Consider the following 26,672-nt stretch of genomic DNA (forward strand, 5'->3'; position numbering starts at 1 on the left):
ATAAATGCTTCAGCGTTCAAGTAACAGACACATCTCAACATCAATTGTTCAGAAGAGTTAATGGTCAATTTGCTGCAAAGAAACCACTACTAAAGAACACCAATAATAAGAAAAAGAGACTTGCTTGGGTCAAGAAACACAGGCAATAGACATTAGACAGGTGGAAATTTATCCTATGGCCTGATGAGTCGAAATTAGAGATTTTTGGTTCCAACCGCTGTGTTTTTGTGAGACGAGTGTCTCTGTGACGAGTGTCTCTGGTTCCAACCGCTGTGTCTTTGAGATGAGTTGGACCGCAGAGTGAAGGAAAAGCAGCATGCATAGTCTTCAGCATATGTGGGAACTCCTTCAAGACTGTTGGAAAAGCATTCCAGGTGAAGCTGGTTGAGAGAATGCCAAGAGTGTACAAAGCTGTCATCAAGGCAAAGGGTGGCTACTTTGAAGAATCTAAAATATTAAATATACTTAGATTAGTTTAACACTTTTTTGGTTACTACATGATTCCATATGTGTTTATTTCATAGTTTTGATGTCTTCACTATTATTCTACATGTAGAAAATAGTAAAAATAAAGAAAAACCCTTGAATGGGTAGGTGTGTCCAAAATCTTGACTGGTTGTGTATATATTTTTAAGTCCTATACTGGCGGACCGATATAGACGTCTGTAGCGAGGGCCAACATTTTTTGCAGCATCACAGCTTTGGCAAAAAAGGTAGTTGTATAATTAAGAACAGTATCTTGCAGCGTTCAATACAGTGATAAGAAAAAGTATGTGAACCCTTTGGAAATACCTGGATTTCTGCATAAATTGGTCATAAAATTTGATCTGATCTTCATCTAGGTCACAACAATAGATAAACACAGTCTGCTTAAAATAAGTACACACAAACAACTATGTTTTCATGTCTTTATTGAACACACCGTGTAAACATTCACAATGTCCCTCCTTTCGCAGCAATAACCTCAACCAAATGTTTTCTGTAGTTGCGGACCAGACCTGCACAACGGTCAGGAGGAATTTTGGACCATTCCTTTTGACAAAACTTTCAGTTCAGCAATATTCTTGGGATGTCAACTGCTCTTGAGGTCATGCCACACACAACATCTCAATCGGGTTGAGGTCATGACTGACTGGGCCATTCCAAAATGCATATTTTCTTCTGTTGTTGATTTACTTGTTTTGGGTCGTTGTCCTGTTGCTTCACCCAACTTCTGTTGAACTTCAATTGGCGGACAGACATTTTGCAGAACGTTAGGCTGTCTTGATATACTTGGGAATTCACTTTTCCGTCGATGATAGCAAGCTGTCCAGGCCATGAGGCAGCAAAGTATCCCCAAACCATACTTTACAGTTGGGATGAGGTTTGATATTGGTGTGCTGTACCTTTTTTTCTCCACACATAGTGTTGCGTGTTCCTTCCAAACAACTCAACTGTAGTTTCATCTGTCCACAGAATACTTTGCCAGTAGCACTGTGAAACATCCAGGTGCACCTTTGCAAACTTCAGACGTACAGCAATGTTTTGTTTGGACAGCAGTGGCTTCTTCCGTGGTGTCCTCCCATGAACACCATTCTTGTTTAGTGTTTAACGTATCGTAAACTCATCCACAGAGATAGAATGTTCCAGAGATTTCTGTAAGTCTTTAGCTGACACTTCTTACCCTCATTGAGTATTCTGCGCTGTGCTCTTGCAGTCATTTTTGCAGGACGGCCACTCCTTGGGAGAGTAGCAACAGTACTGAACTATCTCCATTTACAGACAATTTGTCTTACCGTGGATTGATGAACATCAAGGTTTTTAGAAATACTTTTGTAACTCTTTCCTGCTTTATGCAAGTCAACAGTTCTTAATCTTAGGTCTTCTGAGATCTCTTTTGTTGAGGCATGGTATACATCAGGCAATGCTTCTTGTGAATAGCAAACTTAAATTTTGGGAGTGTTTTTTATAAGACAGATCTAACCAACATCTCCAATCTCGTCAATTGGACTCCAGGGTAGCTGACTCCAATTAGCTTTTGGAGAAGTCATTAACCTAGGTGTTGACATACTTTTCCCAACCTACACTATGAATGTTTATATAATGTATTCCATTTAAAAAAAAACATTTTTTTAAATACAATAATTTGTGTGTTATTAGTTTAAGCTCACTATGTGTGTCTATTGTTCTGAACTAGATGAAGGTGAGATCAAATTTTATGACCAACATACAATTCAAACTACAGTGGCAAGAAAAAGTAAGAGAGTTGTTGCCCTGTCCCTTTCTCTGCAATCCTCATTCTAATGGAATCCAGAAAGAACAAACCTTTGTCCTCAAACATTTACATAAAAAGGTGCAAAGTTATGGGAAAAAACCTGAAACATCAAATATATATTTTTCTTCTTGATCAAATAACATGGAATAAAACCACTTTTTGTACAGTATTAATTGACCATCTTTACAAACCACTTTGTACATTCGCTGGTCATCTAGTTTATACCTGTAGACTTTCCATCACCTTGAAGAAGAACAATGGACAATACAGTAATTGAGTACATGGAGACATCAAGTGGTTTGTGATGGTGTGGCTGAGTTGGTAAAGCATGGTGCTTGCAAAGCTAGGGTTGCGGGTTTGATCCCATAGAGGACCAATACCAAAAAGTCTGAAAATGTATGCGCTCACTACTGTAAGTTGGTGCAACACCCCCCAACCCCAAAACTACTTTCCGTGGCTATGCACACACACCTACCCGCAGAGTGTCTTTGGCATTCTCCAGTTCCAGGTTGAGGTTCTCCTGAGCCACGGTTCTGTCGTGTTCCTCAGCCTGCAGTCTCTGGGCCAGGGTGTACTGGTTACAACGGAACGCCAGAGCCAGCTGGGTAAATGCACTCTATAGGGGACAGAACAGTGTGTGTGGTGTGTATGTCACAAATAGTGCACTAATCACAAATAATTCTCACCTCTACCTCCTCGTCAGTCATCTCTGTACCACTAAGGGCAGGAAAGCACGGGAGAGAGATGGGATTGAGGAAATGGAAAGAAAGGGGGAAGATAATGGTGAGGTTGTGAATATCGAAAAAGTGTTAAAAGTGTGTCTGAGTATAAACTGACATGCTGAGGCCCAGTCTTTCCAGTATAGGAAGGTTCTCCCAGGAGGCAGCCAGCTGGTCCTCTGGACTGGGCTCTGAGGAGAAGAGAGGACGGGGTGTTCACAGCTTTGCTAGCATAGAACAACAGAGAGAGAAAATGGAAGAGCAGCCACGTCCTGTTGCCGGTAACACTGCAGCTCAGGCAGCCAATCGGATTCCTTACCTTGATCAGACTCCGAGCTGTCCCCTAGTATGCCAGCATACTCACAAGGAGCGGCCTCCTTAGCAGGGGGCTGGGAGAGGGACAACACACAAATCAGTCAACAAGCTCTTGGCCAGGCTGTTGTTATTGATGAGAACAAGTTCTCAAAAGACTTGCCTGGTTAAAGCCCCAATGGAGTCTTTTTAATGTTATTTTTACATCATCACTGCATGTCTAATAGATCACTGTGTGTTTATTTAATAAAAATAACTCAAAAATATATGTTTAATAATTTATTTCCCTGAGCCTCCTTTGGCCCTTTGAAATGCTCAGTCTGATCATGTGGGCTTTAGGAAACAGATTTGAATATATTTACATACACAGCCCTGATTGGCTGATAGGATGTTCAAGAGCCCACCCCATTACCCACATGAACAGTTAGTATAAATCAGATCACATTGTGACTTCATGATGTGGGCCAAAAGTTCCATCTCACATAAACAGGCTGAAATTCCAGCCATTTTCTTCAAACAGCTCTTACACAAAGCGGGCATTGTCATCATTTCCACAATTTCAGATTGTTGATGTTGATGTCATAGCGTGGAAATATCATTAAACAAAACAGAAAATCAAGTTTCTAACTGCAATCCCCCATTAAAGAATGATTAAATAAAGAGAGAAGTTATCCTTCTTACCTGTGCACTCATGGTCCCAGTGTTGGGCAGAGTAGTATGGAGGGTGAGTACAGTACCAGCCCTACGGAAAATACAACTTCCCACCTTCCTCACTGCTGAGAGAGTGTGAGAGAGAGAGAATCAAGTATATTAAGATGGCAGACATCCAATTTTCAAGGAAAGGATCACCTGCAATTCTATTCTCACCATGTCCACAGGGATACTAACACTGACCCTGAACCAGGTCACAGTTTAACATTGAATTCTAAAATGAGAGGCCTCACTCATCTCACAGGAAGCGGTGACAAAGCACAGTATCAGGGGTGAAACAGGGACACAGAGGAGCATAATGGAGGAGGACAGAGAGAGAAAGATATATACAGTAGCTATAAACAAATATATGCTGGAGTTAAGGAGTGTCTGAACACAGAGAGGAGAGTAAACGGACAATGATTAAAACCACTTGATGCACCCATCCCGTTAGCGGGATCATTTTCGTCAACATCCGCTGAATTGCAGAGAGCCAAATTCAAATTAAATTACTACAAATATTTAATTTTCATGAAATCACAAGTGCAATATAGCAAAACACAGTTTAGCTTGTTGTTAATCCACCTGGCGTGTCAGATTTCAAAAAATATTTTCGGCAAAAGCATACCAAGCGTTTAAGTAAGGACATTTCTCGCAGTAGACAAAACATTACAAACAGCTAGCAGCCAAGTAGATTGGTCACGAAAGTCAGAAAAGCAATAAAATGAATCGCTTACATTTGATGATCTTTGGATGTTTGCACTCACGAGACTCCCAGTTACCCAATAAATGTTCCTTTTGTTCCATAAAGATTATTTCTATATCCAAAATACCTCCATTTGGTTGGCGCATTATGTTCAGAAATCCACAGGCTCGAGCGGTCACGACATCGCAGACTAAAATTCCAAATAGTATCGGTAAAGTTCGTAGAAACATGTCAAACGTTTTTTTATAATCAATTCTCAGGTTGTTGTTACAATATATAATCGATAATATTTCAACCGGGACTGTAGCTTCTTCAATAAAAGAGAGAGAGAGAGATGTCTGCTCCAAGCTGTTGCTCATGCAAAACGCTGATGGCACCTAGCAGAGCGATGTGATCTTTCTCGCTCACTTTTTCAAATTAAAAGCCTGAAACTATGTCTAAAGACTGTTCACACCATGGGGAAGCCATAGGAAAAGGAATCTGGTTGATATCCCTTTAAATAGAGCAAAGGCAGGCAATGGAACACAGAGCATTCAGAAAAATCAGCAATTCCGGGTTGGATTTTCCTCTGGTTTTCGCCTGCAATATCAGTTCTGTTATACTCACAGACAATATTTTGACAGTTTTGGAAACTTTAGAGTGTTTTCTATCCTAATCTGACAATTTAATGCATATTCTTGGTTCTGGGCCTGGGCCTGAGAAATAGGCAGTTTCATTTGGGTACATTTCTCATCCAAACATCAAAATACTGCCCCCTACACTCAAGAGGTTTTAACTACATGAGTTTAACCTGAGGATAAAAAGGAACAACCGGCTTGCTTCAGGAAACACCCACACATCTGATACTAACAATATCACCGACAAACTCCAGAAAGAAAACATGTACAAGTGTTACTATCAACACTTCTATGATTCTCAATTAAATGAGTGGTAGTATTCCAGATGTTTAACAGAGGACTGGACAGTAACATGAAAGTACAGCAGTTGCATACTGTAAAACCTGAGGCTATCTCACTGTCTTTAGATGTCTCTGACATGTTGACTATCTTCCTGCGTAGTTGTTTGTCATTTGAAACCACTCATTCTATAGATCAGTCACTGTTTCACTGTGAAGCTGATGCTCTCCCTTAACTGTTCTCAGCTCTCTCAAACGGTTCTTTAAAAAAGGCAGCATAGTTAAACACTGAAGTCAACTTTTATTTTTTGCCTCTATTTCCTATAGAAGTACGTGTTATAGTTATAACAAAAGGGAAACATCCATATTTAGTTATCGAGCGCTGTGGTAGTGGCGAAATTCAGCCAATGGGCCTGCAGACATTCCATAATTTAGACACAAAAATTATTCAAGACTTAAAAACTTGAATAAATAGTTTTTATTTTCAATATTTTGAAACAGTGTTAGATGTCTCAATGCTATCTACTAAACTGCCAAAACAGTTGCACAGCCATTTTAAATGATAATGTAGCGACCCTGGTTTATAGCCACGGATATCAACTCTGCCACATGAGCATGCTATTGTGGCACAGTTGATGGCGTGCTGGGCTTCTGGCCAGAAGGTTGAGGGTTTGAGCCGCACTCGCTGCCTGTTTCATTACTTTCCAACGTCCTCCTTTCAATGAGCGGGTCCTCGCGCTAGCCCATGCCTCGTCGTCTTATTACAGGCACGCGCTCACCGGCTAAGAACACCTACTGTCGTGCGTGCGAGTTACTGTCCCACTCTGACCAATATAATGAAACGGGCAGGGAGTGCGGCTCAAACACTCAACCTTCTGTCCCGAAGCCCAGCGCGCCATTGACTGTGCCACAAAAGCATGCTTGTGTGCAGTGGCGGTTCTCTTGTATGGCTCCTTGGGCCAACCCCCCCTTCAGCGCTCCCTCCAACTGTAATTTCTATTCAGACATTTGGAACAACACAAATAAATAATCATAACATTTAAAACTATATAAATATTGAAAAAATATATACAACACTGTCAACCAAGAGCCAAGACTAAACCAATTCCCCTTGGTAGTGTGCAGACTGGTTTTATATTATTCTTAAGGATTTCCTACAAACCAGAAAAAAAAATGCAACAATATGTCTGTGAAACTATACACTACCGTTCTAAAGTTTGGGGTCACTTAGACATTTCCTTGTTTTTGAAAGAAAAGCACATTTTTGTTGTCCATTAAAAAACATCAAATTGATCAGAAACAGTGTAGACATGGTTAATGTTGTAAATGACTATTGTTGTTGGAAACGGCAGTTTTTTTTAACGGAATATCTACATAGGTGCACAGAGGCCCATTGTCGACAACCATCACTCCTGTGTTCCAATGGCACGTTATGTGAGCTAATCCAAGTTTATAATTTTAAAAAGGATAATTGATCATTAAAAAACCCTTTTGCAATCATGTTAGCACAGCTGAAAACTGCTGTCCTGATTAAAGAAGCAATAAACCTGGCCTTCTTTGGACTAGTTGAGTATCTGGAGCATCAGCATTTGTGGGTTCGATTCCAGGCTCAAAATGGCCAGAAACAAAGCACTTTCTTCTGAAACTCATCAATCTATTCTTGCTCTGAAAAATGAAAGCTATTCCACACGAGAAATTGCCAAGAAACTGAAGCTCTCGTACAATGCTGTGTTCCACTCCCTTCACAGAACGGTGCAAACTGGCTCTAACCAGAATAGAAAGGGGAGTGGGGGGCCCCAGTGCACAACTGAGCAAGAGGACAAATACATTAGTGTCTAGTTTGAGAAACAGACGCCTCACAGCTTCATTAAATAGTACCCGCAAAACACTCGTCTCAACGCAAACAGTGAAGAGGCAACTCCGGGATGCTGGTCTTCTAGGCAGAGTTGCAAAGAAAAAGCCATATCTCAGACTGGCCAATAAAAATAAAATATTAAGATGTGCAAAAGAACACAGACACTGGACAGAAGAACTCTGCCTAGAAGGCCAGCATCACTGAGTCGCCTCGTTAACGTGTGACATTGAGACTGGTGTTTTGCGTGTACTATTTAATGAAGCTGCCAGTTCAAGACTTGTGAGGCGTCTGTTTCTCAAACTAGACACTAATGTATTTGTCCTCTTGCTCAGTTGTGCACCGGGGCCTCCCACTCCCCTTTCTATTCCGGTTAGAGCCAGTTTGCACTGTTCTGTGAAGGGAGTGGTACACAGCGTTGTACGAGATCTTAACTTTCTTGGCAATTTCTCGCACGGAATAGCTTTCATTTTTCAGAACAAGAATAGATTGAGTTTCAGAAGAAAGTGCTTTGTTTCTGGCCATTTTGAGCCTGTAATCAAACCCACAAATGCTGATGCTCCAGATACTCAACTAGTCCAAAGAAGGCAAGTTTTATTGCTTCTTTAAATCAGGAAAACAGTTTTCATCTGTGCTAACATAGTTGCAAAAAGGTTTTCCTATGATCGATTAGCCTTTTAAAATTATAAACTTAGCTAACACAATGTGCCATTGGAACACAGGACTGATGGTTGCTGATAATTGGCCTCTGTACACCTATGTAGATATTCCATAAAAAACCCTGCCTTTTCCAACTACAATAGTAATTTACAACATTAACAATGTCTACACTGTATTTCTGATCATTTTGATGTTATTTTAAATGGACATTTTTTTTCTTTCAAAACAAGGATATTTCCAAGTGACTCCAACCTTTTTAAACGGCAGTGTATATTCACAGTATTATGAATGAATTGTGGTTTATTTGGTAGAATTTCGTAGTGTGACTGATTTGACTAATTGCCTTAGTACTGTACAAAGTTAGAGGTGCACTATTTGATAGATTCCCCCGCTCCCCCTTCCTCGGGCTTCCAGTGGGGAGACCTGAGGTCAACCTACCCCCGCCCCCAACCCCATCTCGTACGTCTGAGTGAGAGACATTCCCAGGCAGTAGCCTGCCTAGCTCACAAACTAGAATCAGGGCGCCCACTCGGACAAGGTTAATTGACCCACAGTCCCACACGGTGACATGATATCTTGACGTGACGTGCAAATGACCAATAGAAAACCAATTGCCCAAATGTCACCATTCCTAAAATATTTTGTGCAGGCGCCTCTTTGCCGCCCCCAGCAAGATGCCGCCCTGGGCGGCTGCTGATGTCGCCAGCTGAGTTCCCTCACACCAACACACACACCAATGGGAAAGTATTCATGGTTTCCAATGGCTGGTGATAAAGACAGATTACAGATCAAGCTCAACCCCAAAATAACACACACACACAACTGGCATAAACAGTTTTTCTGGACCCCCGCAAAGTCGGAGTAACGATCGCTATCCATGGTGCTGAAATTGCGGCATGTCTGCATGCCTATCTAATCGATGATAGGATTTCTGTGTTGCCAGGGCTTGGCCTTGCTTTTGCTAATTGATACATGTTTATTGGTAGGCCTATTTGATCGTCATTTTCTCATGTTAAGCCTGACATTTCACGAAGCTATACACCGTGTCGCAATGCTGCCACTTTTAGACTGCTCGCTGGTGGCAATAATGGAATTATTTGTTCAGTATGCCTAATTAAAATAGGAAATTCAAACATTGCAGATTGTAAAATAAATGTTCGACGCAATAGCATACTATGCAGCTATCAATTTTTAGAATACACAACTGTCCTCTATTGGCTAACTGAACCTGCATGACATGAACCATTTCCCGCGCTCTCTCCCAGCTTGGACAGAAAGTTGGCCGTAAAACCAGTCTTAATGCGAAATAATGCCGTCAGTTCACCCTCAAAACACTAGCTTACTAGGGATTGTTTCATTATTCAGTGTACCATCTATCTATAGCTATATACCATATTTAGCTGCTATTTAAAACACGTTTTATTATAATGTGACACATCAAACAGCCTAACAATGAGGGAAAAAGTAGTCGGCTTGAGCATACATTCAGCCACTATGTATTGTTTAACTCAGCGGGTTTTATCAGACTAATATCCTGGACAAAGGGGCTGCAATATTCAAGGTAAATTAATTAAATTAAATTAAATCCAACTTGAGAGACTCCCCTTCTCTTAAGTTCTCCTTTTTTTGTGTGCAAATTGTTTCACGACTGCCTGTTGGTCCAGGTTTCAATAGCTATTCAACCATTACTCCTAAAACTTTCAAAACTGGTTCTAGCTAACCCGATGGCATAGACACACATTGCACACATTTATTTTTTGTCAATTTACATCTCGCACTATTTTAAATTATTTACATTTTTGAATTTCAATAGCTCATTGGCCATATGACCTTCTGGACAAGGTTCAGAATGTCCACTGACAACCCTTCTATATTGCACACCCTTTCGTTTGTCCATTTTCATATCACAAGATTTTACATGCATTTTTTTAAATGTAAAATTTCAATAGCTCCTTGGTCATGTGACCTGGTGACTTCAAACAAGGTTCAGAATGTCCACTCAGTGGGCCTACACATTGCACACCCTTTAGTTAGTCCATTTTCATCTCACAAGATTTTACATTCATTTTTCAAAATGTAAAATTTCATTAGCTCCTTGGTCCCAGTGTTGTGAGGTCTGTAAATAGGCTATTGTACATGTTTTAAGTGTTTTTGTTGCTCTAGCGCAGGGGTGGGCAACTCCAGTCCTTGAGGGCCAGACTGGAGTCACACTTTTTCTCCATCCCTAGCAAGCAGCTGATTAATCAAATTGCATTCTAAACTAAAGATCATGATTAGGTGATTATTGGGGGGCCCGTTCCTGTAGGTTCATGCTCTACAACATCCGCAGAGTACGACCCTGCCTCACACAGGAAGCGGCGCAGGTCCTAATCCAGGCACTTCATCTCCCGTCTGGATTACTGCAAAATTGGCTGGGCTCCCTGCCTGTGCCATTAAACCCCTACAACTCATCCAGAACGCCGCAGCCCGTCTGGTGTTCAGTTCCCAAGTTCTCTCACGTCACCCCGCTCCTCCGCTCCCTCCACTGGCTTCCAGTTGAGCTCATCCGCTAAAGACCATGGTGCTTGCCTACGGAGCTGTGAGGGGAACGGCACCGCAGTCCAGGCTCTGATCAGGCCCTACACCCAAGCAAGGGCACTGCGTTTCCACCTCTGGCCTGCTGCTCCCTACCATTGAGGAAGTACAGTTCCCGCTCAGCCCAGTCAAAACTGTCCTGCTCTGGCCCCCCAATGGTGGAACAAACTCCCTCACGACCAGGACAGCGGAGTCACTCACCACCTTCCGGAGACACCTGAAACCCCACCTCTTCAAGGAATACCTAGGATAGGATAAGTAATCCTTCTCACCCCCCCCCTTAATGATTTAGATGCACTATTGTAAAGTGGCTGTTCCACTGGATGTCAGAAGGTGAATTCACCAATTTGTAAGTCGCTCTGGATAAGAGCGTCTGCTAAATGACTTAAATGTAATGTAAATGTAAATTATTGGAGTCAGGTGTGTTAGCTGGGGCTGATCAGGCCCTTGAGGACTGGAATTGCCCACCTCTGCTCTAGGGTTTGATCACTATACTATGTGATCCACTGCCAAAATGTGGTGGCTTTTCATGAGCTTTTCAGCAGCCGTGGCATCACGGTGGGTGCTATACTGAACAAAGATATAAACGCAACATGTAAAGTGTTGGTCCCATTTTTCATGAGCTGAAATAAAAGATCCCAGAAAATGTCCATATGCACAAAAAGCTTATTTCTCTCAAATGTTGTGCACAAACTTGCTTACATCCATGTTAGTGAGCATTTCTCCTTTGCCAAAATAATCCATTCACCTGGACAGGTGTGGCATATCAAGAAGCTGATTAAAAAGCATGACCATTACACATGTGCACCTCGTCTCAAGTTGAGGGGGTGTGCTATTTGCATGCTGACTGCAGAAATGTCCAACAGAGCTGTTGCCAGAGAACCAAATGTTAATTTCTCTACCTTAAGCCACATCCAACGCCATTTTAGAGAATTTGGCAGAACATCCAGCCAGCCTCAACTGCAGCCCAGGACCTCCACATCCGGCTTCTTCACCTGCAGGGTTGTCTGAAGAGGCATGAGTTATGAAGTGTAACTCAATAAAATCTTTGAAATTGTTGCGTTTATATTTTTGTAAAGTATACATTCCTGGCAACAGAGGACCAGTACAAGACAAGCGGCTCCAATGGAGTGACTGACGATTCAGAGAAACAGGTGTGGTGGGCTGTTGAAGAGCTCGGGGCCTGCTTTATCTGACTGTCGTTGTTTCTTCTTGGCGTTCCCATCGATGCCCCCGCCACGATAACTACACTGCCTTTCCAGCCCAAACTTCATCCCAAACCGACTGAGACTGTCTCCATCGTTTACATTTTTTTTGTTGAACTTTTTATGCGCTTTGAGATCCTTTGAAAATCGCTATAAAATATATATTTTTAAATGTAACCTGTGTATGTAGGCTATACCAGAGACCAGGGACTGTTTATATTGCAACCACACAATTCAAACACCGGTTCACCAGTATTAACGAAATCGCAAACGGCTTGTTTTGTTCAGTTTGCATCTGACAATTTATTGGATGTCCGGTATCCAGACAACCTATCCCCAGAGTTTCCTGTAGCCTACAGTTAAACTCTTTCCGCAACGTGTTGAGGCCGACGATTAAGGAGAGGCTCAATGAAATATGTAGATATACATATACAGAATGGCTGTATTTGAAGTACCGCTCCCTTCCCAGTTTCCCTGATGTTACGACAATCAATCTGTTTTTGCCATCCTTGCAACTGTCGCTACTGCGGAGATCGTTTTCTAAACTAAAATAACATCAGAAACAGTAGGCTCTTGGCGTGATATCCGCTTTTGACCGCCAGAGTAAACTCCACTAATTGCACTGGCGCGGTCGTAGACCACGGCATTCACTGATAACCCCGTATACTTTGTCATTCAGTCATATTCCTTAAGCCCATGAAACAGCCTCCCACATACGGAAATGCAAAAGGTTTAATTATTTTTGGCGGGTTGCTTTCAAAATGACAGACTAGTTTTAGATTCATAGTATCTCACTAACAAACTTCCAATCCCCCCTCCTTTGCTCACCCCCGGTTGTGATGTCAGGGTGGTCCGTAAGGATTTTTTTCTGGCCTTCACACGCCAAATCCGAATCAATTTGAATGGCTTTAGCCACTTGTACAGTTGAATAGGTATAAACTACGGCTAATTTCACCAAGAGGTTCAGCGGTAATGGTGGGGCTATAGCCAAACATTTTAGAGCTCCATGGAATGCCAAAGGTAGACAGGATGACAAAAGCCTTCAGTTCTTGAACCCGATCCTGCTCACTCCGAGCAGAGGAAGACGTAATCTGATTAAGTGTCATGGCGGCTTCGTGCCTTACGGTGGAGGTGACAGCCAGGGCACGCAACAGGCAGGGTGGTCAACAGGAGACTGCTTCCATTTATATAAACACGTGCATTGTATAGTTATACATATTTTTTGCTCTGACTACACTGCCAGGGGTCATTTTTATCTGACCCTTGCTTAACATTGACACAACCCCACTAAACCACTCTGGAAAATTATGCTCCTAACAGACCAATTAAAATCAGCCATGCTCACTTCAAACTCGAATATCACTTTTGAGGACAAATACCAGCCTGCATTAGTCAATTTTAACAAGCACCCAAGTGGTGTACACGGCTACCCTCATGCAAGTAAACCCAGTTTTGACAAGAAAATGTCAGACTTCAAATTATGGTTAGAATTTAGATTCAAAATAACAGGTTATGACCATTGGGTAAAAGGTTGACTTGACCCAAACAAGTAACTTTTGACATTAGCTGCATCTCACCTAGACATGACCACTAACCCCCCTTCACCTTCGTGCCATATACTGGCCAGTCCCATCATGTACTGGTATTATAACAAGGTCCAGTAGAACTGGTGCAGACAGTATGTGTAAACACTAAACCGGTACCTCGTCTTAATTTAGCCCAGTTTAGAAGTGGTTTACAGCAAACAACCTTGACATTTAAATATCAATGGTTAAAATCTTCAGGCACTGTGCATTACTTCCAAAAACAGGCTAGTGAATATTTTAGGTTTTAAGATCACATCTTATGATCCCTTGCATAGAGGATAACCCAGCACTACACAAAGATATCTGGCACAACACGAACACAAAGGGAAGATATGTGATTTGTCCTTTTATTGGTAGTTAAAGCATTTGTCCTCTAGTAGAGGCGCTGGGGTTTTCCCATGGTACTCTTGACATAGAGAGCACGGACATTCTGCCAGTTCTTCTTCAGCAGAGATACCAGGAAGTTAACCGCCAGGTGGATGTTGTACACCAGCTCTTCCTCGGACATCTTCACGTGACCCACTGCCACCGCCAGACACAGCACCTGGAATAGAGGACATGGTCACAATGAGCCCAGACAGGCTGACAAAAAAAAAAGAGGCAGAAATCAGAGCAACTTTGGATTTACAGACATGTAACAAAGTAGCCCATGAACGAGGCCCCCACCAACAGAGTTCCCAAAGTTGTCTACACATAACACGCCTTCCAAGTCTGAAAGCACGCATCATGTACAATTTGAAATACAACTACATATACTGTATCTGGCACCAAACTGAGCCGTACCTTCTTCATCTGAAACTTGATGGTGGACTTAACCTCATCAACCTTGATGTTGAGGTTCTCATTGTGGGTGAGGAGGGAGGGGAACTTGCCAGCCTTGTTGAGCCCAGGCCCCAGGATACGAGGGATCTGTTTGATCAGAGACTCAGAGGCCAGGAAGGCATCATACTTCTTTGCTGATGGGGGAAGACAAATGGGAGTCAACAGAATTACCAAGACAGACTAGAACACGAGACTTGGACCCAGTTCTTCAGGACAGATAATCTAAACCCAATGTATATGTGGAAAAACAAGTGCAAGACCTATCACCATAATAGAATCATAATATGAAAACTCGAAGTGACTCAAAGCACCACTCACCCAGCTTCTTCACCATTTTCTTGTTCTTGTTGAGCTTTTTGAGGGCCTCAATGTCCATGTGTGGCAGCTCTGCAGCCTTTGCCTCATCACAATGCTGCTGGTCTCCCAGGATGCACACAGAGAACTTGGGCCTGGGGGTGGTCTTCAGTCTACAGGGGTGATTCATTAAAGATCAAACATATGGCACACCAGTAACGCTCACAAAACACATTGAGTCGTCACTATCTGGCCATGCTAGAATGGATGACTTCTAACTAGAGCAAACCCCTAAAGCCACCTTTAAACATAAATCCTTACACCACTAACTTATGCACCTTGTGATCAGTACAGACAAGTAACTTTCACCCTTTTCAACATGGCCATCCAGTAACTCTCCAAACAGGACCTCACCCAAACCCAGAGGGATGACTCATACAAGAGAAGAGCACTCTTGAGTCTTACCAGGACCACACCGACTGGCTTCTCTTCTTGACTCCACCAGCAACACCATTAACTAAAATGGTCGGCTCAAGAGGGGCGCGAAGTCCCCCCCGTCTGCCTCCCCTCATGTTTTAAGACCCAGGGTAGGGGTCCGCCCGCTGGTTCCCTCTCCCTAGGGAGGGGTTCAGTCGGACTACCCAAACACTTCTGCACCGCCTGTCCCACACCAGTCCTACTAGTGGAATTTAGTTTGTGTGCAAGTGTGAGAGGTCTGCTGTTAGTGTTTGAGAGAATGTACTTGACTGCATACGTGTCTTGTATGTGCATGAAAAGGACTGGGAATGAACAAGTGAGTTTCAAATGTTCAGATCAAACGGGCCAAACCAGGCTAGTTCACACAGGACTAAGAGGGGCAGACAGGCAGAAGGATGGGTGATATGGGAAAGGTGCCGAACCTGACGGTGCCAGAGAAACGCTTGTCCTTCTGGGGATCGTAGTTCTTCAAGCTGATCTGGAGTTCTACGGATTCTGTGAACCTTTAGGACGTGAAAGGATGTGGTAAACATCACAGAAACAAAGCAATCGAGATCAGTGTGAGAATGAACAAATATGCAGTATTATACCAAATTCAAAAGACCAATGTGCAATAACATGTCTTTAAAAAGTCAAAAAAACATTTCAGCTGCCAAGGGAACACTTAGACTAGCAAAAAGATCTTACTTGCGTGGCTTGGCCAGAGATCCCGCCTGGACCTCCTTGACCACCTCATAGAGCATATCCCTGGATACCTTGCTGTAATCAACCAAAATGTTTCAGTGTCAATAACAGTGTACCACATTAGACAGATCTTTAAGAACTCATGAATGTGCATTCTGTCCCACATTCTGCTTGCCGACTTAACAGACTTGAAGCCGTAGCAAGTTCTCGCCAGCAATTGACATTACAAACTGGGAACGAAAAAAGGACAATTCACAAAACTATTGCAATATTAACAAGTCCCAGTCAGGTCCGGCACTATTTAGCTCAGTTCGGAACGAAAATGATTACGATTTAATGCTAGATGGATGTGGATGTGAGTCTAAGTCACATTCTAGCGTTAGCATGCAAGCTAGTAACACTGCGATAGAAATGGAGAATTCACAAAAATCCTCGTAAATATGAGGTTGAAAGGGAACCCAGTTACACGGCAGAGCTATATAACGCATTTAACTAACGATAATATAACATCTGACTTCTTGTTATTCTGTATTTGAAGTCATTTTCGCTCACCTCATTTTGACGGTATTGCTCGCACGCGACAGAGCACTGAAAAGAAGGAAAAAGAGCAGTCCGTCGCAGTTTATAGACGTGATTCGGTGACGTAATTCAGCGCTGCCGCTCTGGCCATATTTGTAGTTTTTCCCCTGTGAATAATCTCTAGCCTATCTCTAGCCTATTTTCTGGATTGAATATGTGGATTTAGACATTTATATAACTGGCATTGGTAAGCATGTGAAAACTTCATACAAAAGCCCTATAACTAGTATTGGTTCTTGCAGTCTCAAAGACCAAAAAGTCATCAGGCATGATGTGGCATTGGAGGTACAGTGAGACATCTTATTTATTTATTTATTTTTTATTTAACCTTTATTTAACTAGGCAAGTAAGTTAAGAACAAATTATTTTTTACAATGACTGCAGTACCAAAATGCAAAAGTCCTGCTGCAGGGACGGGCCTGGGATTAAAATAAATAAATACAATATAAATATAGGACAAAACACACATCACCACAAGAGAGACAACACAACACTACATAAAGAGAGATCTAAAACAACAACACAGCATGGTAGCAACACAACAAAACAACAACATGGTAACACAACATGGTAGCAAGCACAAAACATGGTACAAACATTATTGGGCACAAACAACAGCAAAAGGGCAAAATAAGGTAGAGACAGCAATACATCACACAAAGCAGCCACAACTCTCAGTAAGAGTGTCCATGATTGGGTCTTTGAATGAAGAGATTGAGATAAAACGGTCCAGTTTGAGTGTTTGTTGCAGCTCGTTCTAGTTGCTAGCTGTAGCGAACTGAAAATAGGAGCGACCCAGGGATGTGTGCGCTTTGGGGACATTTAACAGAATGTGACTGGCAGAATGGGTGTTGTATGTGGAGGATGAGGGCTGCAGTAGATATCTCAGAAAGGGGAGAGTGAGGCCTAAGAGGGTTTTATAAATAAGCATCGACCAGTAGGTCATGCGACGGGCATACAGAGATGACCAGTTTACAGATGAGTATAGAGTACAGAGATGTGTCCTATAAGGAGCATTGGTGGCAAATCTGATGGCAGAATGGTAAATAACATCTAGCCGCTCGAAAGCGGCCTTACCTACCAGTCTATAAATTATGTCTCCATAATCTAGCATGGGTAGGATGGTCATCAGAATCAGGGTTAGTTTGGCAGCTGGGGTGAAAGAGGAGCAATTACGATAGAGGAAACCAAGTCTATATTTAACTTTAGCCTGCAGATTTGATATGTGCTGAGAGCAGGACAGTGTACTGTCTAGCCATACCCCAAGTACTTGTATGAGGTGACTACCTCAAGCTCTAAACCCTCAGAGGTAGTAATAACACCTGTGGGACGAGGGGCATTCTTCTTACCAAACCACATGACCTTTGTTTTAGAGGTGTTCAGAACAAGGTTAAGGGCAGAGAAAGCTTGTTGGACACTATGAAAGCTTTGTTGCAGAGCATTTAACAAAAAAATCCTAGGATCACCTAGGATTGAGCCTTGGGGTACTCCCTTGGTGACAGGCAGTGGCTGAGACAGCAGATTTTCTGACTTTACACACTGCACTTAGAGAGAGGTAGTTAGCAAACCAGCCCAAAGACCTCTCAGAGACACCAATACTCCTTAGCCGGCCCACAAAAATGGAATGGTCTACCATATCAAAAGCTTTGGCCAAATCCTGAATTCATGCTGTACTCTGACCTGCCTTGCCCAAGTGATATGTTATAAAATCCAAGGTCCATTTATAAGACAAAGTAGAGATAAGGGGCTGCTACTCTGGTAATACTGATGCCCTTGCACTATAGCGACAAGGGAATTGAGGTGTCCTGCGGGGCGGCAGGTAGCATTGGGCCAAGGTTGCTGAAAGGTTGCAGGATCGAATCCCTGATCTGACAAGGTAATCTGTCGTTCTGCCCCTGAACAAGGTAGTCATTGTAAATAAGAATTTGTTCTTAATTTAACTGACTTGCCTGGTTAAATAAAGGTTAAATAAAAAATTGACGAGAGACTTGAGTTAACACATAAGACAAAAATCAATCATAAATAATTGTCACAATGCCTGTAAACTAAGTGCTTATCTGCTCGCTTTTACAGTCTCACAATCCTATCCCCATTCAAACACAGTGGAAGGTAACAGTCCGAGTTACAAACACATGTCAGGTTAGGCTTCCCAGGGACTTGGGAGGGTTTGGCTGGAGCAAGGAGTCTGGGTAGACAGGCAACCCTCGGTGGGCTCCACTCTGCATGTAGGCTGGATACCCTGGCCTGAGCCTAGCCTGTCCTTGAAATATAATAGCTGGAGGGTCAGTGAGGTCTCTGGAGTGTCATTGTTCAGACACATCTGCTGAACGCATTCATCTGGCATAGCTCATTGGGTTCACATGCAGTTCACACAGGCACGCATGCACGCACACACTCACACCTCAACAAAGAAAACACTCTCAGGAAGGAAGCCAGTGGCGACAGGCTGTCACCTGACAGTCGGTATACAGACCTGACACACACACACAAACACACACACACACACACACACACACACACACACACACACACACACACACACACACACACACACACACACACACACACACACACACACACACACACACACACACACACACACACACACACACACACACACACACACACACACACACACACTTACATTTGTAAACAGATGGACCCATGCACTCTGTCTCCTTTGAACAAATATTATTTCTCTCCCCCTCCTTTCTCTCTCACACACACACATTAACTGAGAGTTTGCGACTAGGCTACTTCCAATGATACATGAAGACAAATTATGTGAAAGGTCACTAATCAATTGTCTTTTGTGCTTTGCACCAATCTTTGGGTCAATCTCAAGTGACACCCTATTCCTTATATTGCGCACAGCTTTTGACCAGAGTTCATTCTTTGGTTCAGATGTTCCTTGCAGATATGATGTAGACATATGATGTCAAACATATAACATATCATCTGCATCAGTGATGGGCAACTTTGATGTGGGTGGGGGCCACAAAATAACAGAATTCATCATGAGGGTCCCCATGAACTCTAAGTTGAGACCCGAATGAGTTCCCCCCACCCAATGTTTTAATTTTTTATCCATGGACCCACCAAACAGGGGCCATGGGCCGCCAGTTGCCCATTCCTGATATATAGTATAATATGCAAAGCATTCTAAGCTGCGGTAGGATGTCCACCTCCAAATTTGCCCTGTCATCTTACATTCAGCTGGTGACCACTTCATATCCACTGAGTTTTGTATTTTTTTTTACCAGTAATGCTCATTGACTTGACATTCTAAATTACCCCACGATGACGTCACTCCCGTCCCCCCAGCCCTATAAAAGGGACCCCCATCTAAAAGTAATTCATAGTCTTATCTATCAATCATCTACCAGGTGCCGTGGCCCCAGGGTGTCCCGTTGTCGCAGGAGAGAAGCATTAGACAGGCAGGGTAACCTACCTGACCTAACCACCCCTCCTGGCACAACATCAACAGACAACTAAAGAAGAGGATCGGATGGACACGGGAATATCAATTAATAGGCTAGTAGCTTAAAAGCATAACGTTTATAGGATAATTTCAATATCCAACCATTGACAAACGGTAAATCATCTATATTATAGTACAGTAACCATAAGCCTCTCAGTCGTTCAGTCGTGGGAGAGTCTACTCCTACAATTTTGCACCTATTTTCTTAATTTTAAGATAAAAAGAAGAGCATTATCCTCTTACATGCCACCTTATATTTAGCTTTGTTTTGTTTTTGCAATGGCACGGTTACTATGGGAGATTCAGCTGGCATAATGCAAATGATGTAAGCATTTGTAGGCCAATTTTGAATCTGTAGAATGACTACATTAACCGTAAGGCGACACTCTGGCCGCGTTCTGACGTCACAACGCGGGTCGGATAGGTGGATACTGAGGACTAATTAAGCAGCGCGTGATGCAAGTGAATATATGTTAATGCATGCACCACAGCCTGAAGTAAATGTTTGCTGCCACTGAAGATACCGTGTGTTAAAAATGAGGAGTTTGTGGCGTTCATTGCAACAGTTGTAAACTGTACGTACGGCTCAAGGCTCAAATAAGTCCAATAAACTGGACATTTGTGGCTGTTGCAGAATCGTTTTTGGTACTTTTACATCTGAAGACTTGCGAGGTTGTACTGACCCCGGAAAACGTCCCGCCCTCCCAGGCTTCACTTGATCCTGTTTCGGGATCATATATGTTTATTTTTCAACAGTAATGTTATTTGATTTATTTGATTACATTTTTTGGTAATTAGTTACGTTTTTTTTTTTTGGGGGGGGGGGGGGGGGGGTCCTGTTTCCATCCCGCACAGTAGGTCGCAGATGCACATTTTAAAGTGCAACAAAAGTATTTTTCTGTGCCTGGTCGCACAGACTTTTATGGTCACACAGACTTTTGTGTTCACACAAGGTGCCACCAGTGGATTTAAAATCAGTAGCATAATTATTTACATGGCCCCAGTTGCATCTTCCAAACTATTTTTTACACCCGGTCTCAGAGATGGCTAACTGGAAATTCCTTTGGTCTCAACCGAGTTAAGTAAATCAGCTTTTAGTTCTCGCACCTTATTTGTGGAAAAAAAATCTTCAACATGTTCTTACATTTGAGTTTTTTGTGCCTCTGTCTTGGGCAATTCAAAAAGCTGATTTACGACCTTGTTTGTTATTAATTTTTATTTCTGCTTGCATTTTGTATTTATATTTTCTGTAATTCTGGGCTCATCTGTAAAAGACACCTAAGGGCTCACTCCCTGATAAAATAGTGATAAAAATAGGGTGACAGTGAGCATATGACTGAGCAGTGAGTAAAATAACCATAGATGGGAAGTTGACAATAGCTTATTAATTGGTATAAATAAATTATATTTCTATGGTTGCAGTCCTCAAAATAAATAATAAATTGCATGGCATCAAATTAATCAGATCCAATGATGATACCACCTGTAGAGTGATGCGAGTGAGATTTAATCCAATAATTGAAAACAAGAACATCACAAGTCGTCAAGCAAGTAAGACACATGAAAAGTATTACCGAATGTTTAATTCAACCATTTGTAGGAAGTTCAATACATAAGGTAGAAATCGTATTATTTCCATCAGTTAACACCAGGTGTTTACACAGAAGTTTGACCTTTGCTAGCTGTGTTCATACATTTGTATGGGGAAATAAATGAATCAGTCAACCATTGAGATTCTTATATGTTTTTGCTCTTGGAAAATATATTGTGCAGCAGTAATACTTTACTGACATTTCATTGTAACGTGTTCTATTCAGTAACTGAAACGCAATAAGGAAAAGGGTTTTTATTGACAACTTCTTTAGTTAAGTAATAGTGTTGCTAGTCATTTGTCTGCAAGCAGTCAGAGAAAAGAGCATGGACAGCAACTTAGAACAGTTCAGCACCAAACCATATCTCTAGAAATTTACTGACACAAACAGTGTCAATAAAAGTTGAATAATAACCACAGGTGGTCTGTGACAATGACATATCCAGGGGCATCATACAAAAAGCAGAAAATAAAAATATTCCTACTGAGAGAAAGGAAGACTGTTAGAGGAAGAAAAAAGGTGCTCAGGGGGAGAAACTACACCCCAGGGTACACTGACTCCAAGTGGATACAGCATACTGTAACCAGAACAGGTGGTTGAACACATCACTTTATTATCATCATCGTTTCAACTTGGCAACAGAACATTGCCAATGCAACCTTGTGAGAACATTTCTGCTGTAGGTAGTCAGCATCAGATCAGTGAGTTGTGCTTGAGCAACTTCCTGTGAGCTAAAATAGACATATCTTTTGAATAAGCGCTTCAACTGTAACAATTTGGCAACTCATCTCCTGTATGGGCAATAAGTCACATACAGTAAGTACCATTCAAAAGTTTGGACACACCTACTCATTCAAGGGTTTTTCTTTATTTTTCCTATTTTCGACATTGTAGAATAGTAGAAGACATCAAAACTATGAAATAACACATACTGAATCATGTAGTAACCAAAACAAAGTGTTCGAATCTCAAATATATTTTGATTAGTTTAAGTAGCCACCCTTTGCCTTGATGACAGCGTTGCACACTCTTGGCATTCTCTCAACCAGCTTTTTGAGTTCCCACATATGCTGAGGATTTGTTGGCTGCTTTTCCTTCACTCTGCAGTCCAACTCATCCCAAACCATCTCAATTGGGTTGAGGTCAGGGAATTGTGGAGGTCAGGTCATCTGATGCAGCACTCCATCACTCTCCTTGGTCAAATATCCCTTACACAGCCTGGAGGTGTGTTTTGGGTCACTGTCCTGTTGAAACACAAATGATAGTCCCACTAAGGGCAAACCTGATGGGTTGTGTATCGCCGCAGAATGCTGTGGTAGCTATGCTGGTTAAGTGTGACTTGAATTCTAAATTAATCATAGACAGTGTCACCAGTAAAGCCCCCCTCCTCCATGATTCACGGTGGGAACAACACATGCGGAGATAATCCGTTCACCTACTCTGCGTCTCAAAGACACGGTGGTTGGAAACAAAAATCTCAAATTTGGACTCATCCGACCAAAGGACAGATTTACAGCGGTCTAATGTCCCTTGCTCGTGTTTCTTGGCCCACGCAAGTCTCTTCCTCTTATGGGTGTCCTTTAGTAGTGGTTTCTTTGCAGCAATTCGACCATGAAGGCCTGATTCACACAGTCTCCTCTGAACAGTTAATGTTGAGATGTCTCTGTTACTTGGGCTGCAATCTGAGGTGCAGTTAACTCTAATGAACTTATCCTCTGCAGCAGAGGAAACTCTGATTCTTCCTTTCCTGTGGTAGTTTCCATGAGAGCCAGTTTCATCATAGCGCGTGATGGTTTTTGCAACTGCACTTGAAGAAACTTTATAAGTTCTTGAAATAAAACATTTGAAATGTAATGTCTTAAAGTAATGCTGTCATTTCTCTTTGCTTATTTGAGCTGTTCTTGCCAGAATATGGACTTGGTCTTTTACCAAATAGGGGTATCTTCTGTATACCACTCCTACCCTGTCACAACACAACTGATTGGCTCTAAGCATTAAAGAAATTCCACAAATTAAATTGAAATGCATTTCAGGTGACTACCTCATGAAGCTGGTTGAGAGAATGCCAAGAGTGTGCTAAATCTGTCAAGGCAAAGTGTGGCTACTTTGAAGAATTTGAAATATATTTTGGTTACTACATGATTCCATATGTGTTATTTCATAGTTTATCTTCATTATTATTCTACAATGTAGAAAAAAGTAAAAAGAAACTCTGGAATTAGTAGATGTGTCCAAACTTTCAACAGGTACTGTAATAATAGAATTACTGCAAAAACTAAAATAAATTGTATGTCACAATATAAAACATAATAAAAATAGATTTACATATCATCGAAATAATTTATATGTAGGACATGCAGTATTTCATCAGTTACCATGATTGGTTGACCTAAAGAAGAGAGGACAAACCCATTCCCACTCCTGGCAAAATAGATTGGTCCCCCTGCAACTAAGAATTCCAACAGCTTCAGTATTATGATGGGTTTGTCCAGAGCAATAGAACAAGTCAATATGTTTCTAGCAGTGATGTCTTAACTGTTGGCATGCATTTCAACCCCCTTCAAGTTGATCACTGAAAAAAGGAAGGGATAGGTCAAGTCTATGGCGGAATTCCCACAGAAGTCTTCTCTGTATTGCTTTCATGTGATCAGGCCTTTCAGACCAGTGACTGAAGTGAAAGATGGAAAGGAGGAGGGGAGCAACTAAAGGAGGAGGAACCATTTCTCTTAAAGTATTACAAAATGGTCTTTAGTTAGACTGTGCGACTGACCGACAGCTGGCCAAATTTTTCACACCCTACTCAGTGGAAGAATGAGAAGAGGGGGAAAGAACGAGTGGGAAGCTCATCATATGAGATTTTTACTGTTAAGGCATCCGCCGCATACATAGGTTTCGGTTTGCTCCCAGTCGAACTCGGCTAGGTGAAGCGTATGTTTGTGCTTGTGTACTCCCTTAAAACCTTCTCTTGAAAAACAAGAAAAAAAGTGGCAATATTACTGTTATTTATCCCTCTTGAGCCAACACTTCCTCCAAAAAAATTGAAGTTTTCACCGAGGAGGTCTTAGATGTTTGATGCAGTACATCAAGTGAAATAATGTGCATGAAAACTAGTGGTGCAGTGCAGACAGTAGGGCCTGGCTGCTGCTGCGCTCTCGTTGAATGACAGCATATACTTCTTTGAACAACCCGGTTCATAGTTCCCACCCCTACTGTTGACCTATCACCGACTAAGGGACATAGGCGTCGGCTACTGAACTTACACTTGCCTCAAGAAAAAAAAAAAAAAACTTGTGCGTGAACAGCCGGAAAGAACCCTGCCGAACAACAAAACAAAAACGTCACATGATGTTGTAATATATGCGTGAACTGTTTTGACTGGGAAGCACGAGACCGGCTTCAGAGTTTGGCTTATCGACAGTGCTCAGGGTACAGAACACTGCCTGGCTGAAAAAATACATACAAATAATACTTCAATTATACATAAGTAATCTAGCGTAAACATAAGTAAAATCATACATGGAAACATCTTACACAGACCCCGGGGTCAGGTTAACCTTCACAGTATGACAACACAGAATTGTCCCATGGTTTTAGACCCAACAGTTGTACACAAAACAAGAAAGGTATTGAGGTTAGGAGGTTGTAAGAATCTATAAATGTATATATATATATATATATATATGTGTCCATTGAGAAGTGAGACTGACTGACTATGTCCATGTACTTCCTGGTCTAACAGGAGGGGAGGGGGCTCAGGGGCATGGAGGGAATTAAAAACTTTGAAGGTACAAATATTAACTCCTACTATCAGACAGTGTCTGGGGGAATGACACGAAGGGGGGGGGGGTGAGTTATCAATCAAAACCGGGTGTGAATTTGTACTGAAGGTATCCATATGAGGAAAGGAGAGTTAAGGGGGTTTGGTGATAGCTGATCCCAGGGTAAGGGCCTTAGGAATGGGAAAGGGGACGCCCATGGTTGCCGACGACCCTCTTATTTCTACAGGCAAGCAGAACCATCCTTTTTCTGAATATCAGCATCACAACCTCTTAGAGAGTTTGTAGCACAAACAAAATGGAAGAACAGTGTGATGATGATCCTGAACTGCAGGGTTAAGAATGGGTTGACCGTTGTAAAAAAAACACTCCTCAGGAGAGACTACAAAAATCTGTTGTATAAAAATAGCAATGCTGATCATCGGTCGAAAAATAGAAGCGGGGAAATAAAAGTAGTCTTGGTTTTGTTGTGGCGTTGGTTGGGGAGCTGTTTGCTATTCTCCTGGAATACCTCTGCACCTTCACCACATTGAGAGCAGGAGACTACAAGCAGTCAACTGTATCAGTCCTCTCCAACCACAGTTAAAAGCCTGACATACAACAGCCTCAATTATGTATTGAAACAGCTCAAATCAGGTTTTATAATATACATATATATTTGGGACACCCAACCACTTCCACACGTTTAATATGTGGTACGGTGTGTATTACTTTGTATTAGTCCATTGCTCCATTCCCAATCAGAATGTCATTCCGTCCAGTCCAGACAGTCAAGAGACCCTGATGAAGGCAGTTTGCTGCCCAAACTATGGTGATTCTTTAGAAATCAATTGCATCGGAAACAAGAGTGTGCAGCTCTATTCATAGTCATAACTCCCACCAGTCAGCACATTGCCATTTCAGGTATCAGTTTTCCTCAGGCTTTTATTTCAAAAAACGTTACAATAAAAACGCTGACACACCTGACTCAACTGATCAAGGTCGTGATTGATTGGCTGAGGAGTTGAACCGGGTGTGTTAGTGCTGGAACAAAAAACATGCACCCCCTGTGACTCCCACTCACAGGAAACAGGAGTGAGTGAACAGCACCGCTGTTGTAGAAAGCTAAAACCAGTCCAGTCCAGTCAGTACATGTCCTTGTAGATCTCCTGCAGCAGCGGGTGCAGTGAGGTCTCTGACTCAGTCTTCTTAATCTTCTGGACCAGCATGGCGTTCTCTGTGACCAGCTGGCGCAGGTCGGCCATCTTGTTGAGCAGCTTGGGGAAGAGGTAATGTGAGTCAGCGTGGTTGCCCAGCAGGTGCTGGTCTAGGGCCTGCAGGATGCTGTCCTGAATCTCCTCCACCTGCTTGATGTTCATCAGCCCCGGACGGTCTGGGAGGAGGAGAGAGCGGAGATGGAGGGAGAGAGGAGGAGTGGGAGAAGCGGTTTAGTATGCTGTATGTCAACTTGTAGAAAACCAACTTGTACACGATTTCAGCACTAAGCTCAGCTTGGCTAGGCTAATTATGACAGT

General features: G+C 42.2%; 2 protein-coding genes across 3 annotated transcripts in view; both read right to left on the reverse strand.

The window, feature by feature from the left end:
- Positions 1-13,786: 13,786 nt before the first annotated feature.
- On the reverse strand, positions 13,787-16,331 carry LOC135539707 (large ribosomal subunit protein uL1). The gene is made up of 6 exons (XM_064965763.1): positions 16,283-16,331; positions 15,734-15,805; positions 15,469-15,549; positions 14,594-14,742; positions 14,237-14,409; positions 13,787-13,997 (listed from the first exon to the last, which is right to left on the reverse strand). The coding sequence occupies exons 1-6, from the start codon at positions 16,285-16,287 to the stop codon at positions 13,827-13,829; spliced, it is 651 nt and encodes a 216-aa protein (XP_064821835.1). The 5' UTR covers positions 16,288-16,331; the 3' UTR covers positions 13,787-13,826.
- A 5,024-nt stretch (positions 16,332-21,355) lies between these two features.
- Positions 21,356-26,672, reverse strand: part of LOC135539708 (peroxisome proliferator-activated receptor delta-like) — a 43,187-nt gene continuing 37,870 nt past the window's right edge. For both annotated transcript variants that reach the window (XM_064965765.1, XM_064965764.1), the window contains exon 8: positions 21,356-26,530. In XM_064965765.1, coding sequence (XP_064821837.1) covers positions 26,283-26,530 — 248 coding nt within the window. In that variant the 3' untranslated portion in view covers positions 21,356-26,282. The remainder of the gene's footprint in view (positions 26,531-26,672) is intronic.

This window comes from Oncorhynchus masou, chromosome 5, assembly GCF_036934945.1.
Source record: "Oncorhynchus masou masou isolate Uvic2021 chromosome 5, UVic_Omas_1.1, whole genome shotgun sequence".
Taxonomy (NCBI): domain Eukaryota; kingdom Metazoa; phylum Chordata; class Actinopteri; order Salmoniformes; family Salmonidae; genus Oncorhynchus; species Oncorhynchus masou.

Excerpts from the sequence above, each read along its gene's own strand:
- LOC135539707 (XM_064965763.1), bottom strand. Across the intron at positions 14,743-15,468 it reads CGTTTCTCTGGCACCGTCAG|ACTGAAGACCACCCCCAGGC; the intron begins GTTCGGCACCTT and ends TCACCCCTGTAG. Across the intron at positions 13,998-14,236 it reads TCAAGTTTCAGATGAAGAAG|GTGCTGTGTCTGGCGGTGGC; the intron begins GTACGGCTCAGT and ends CCTCTATTCCAG.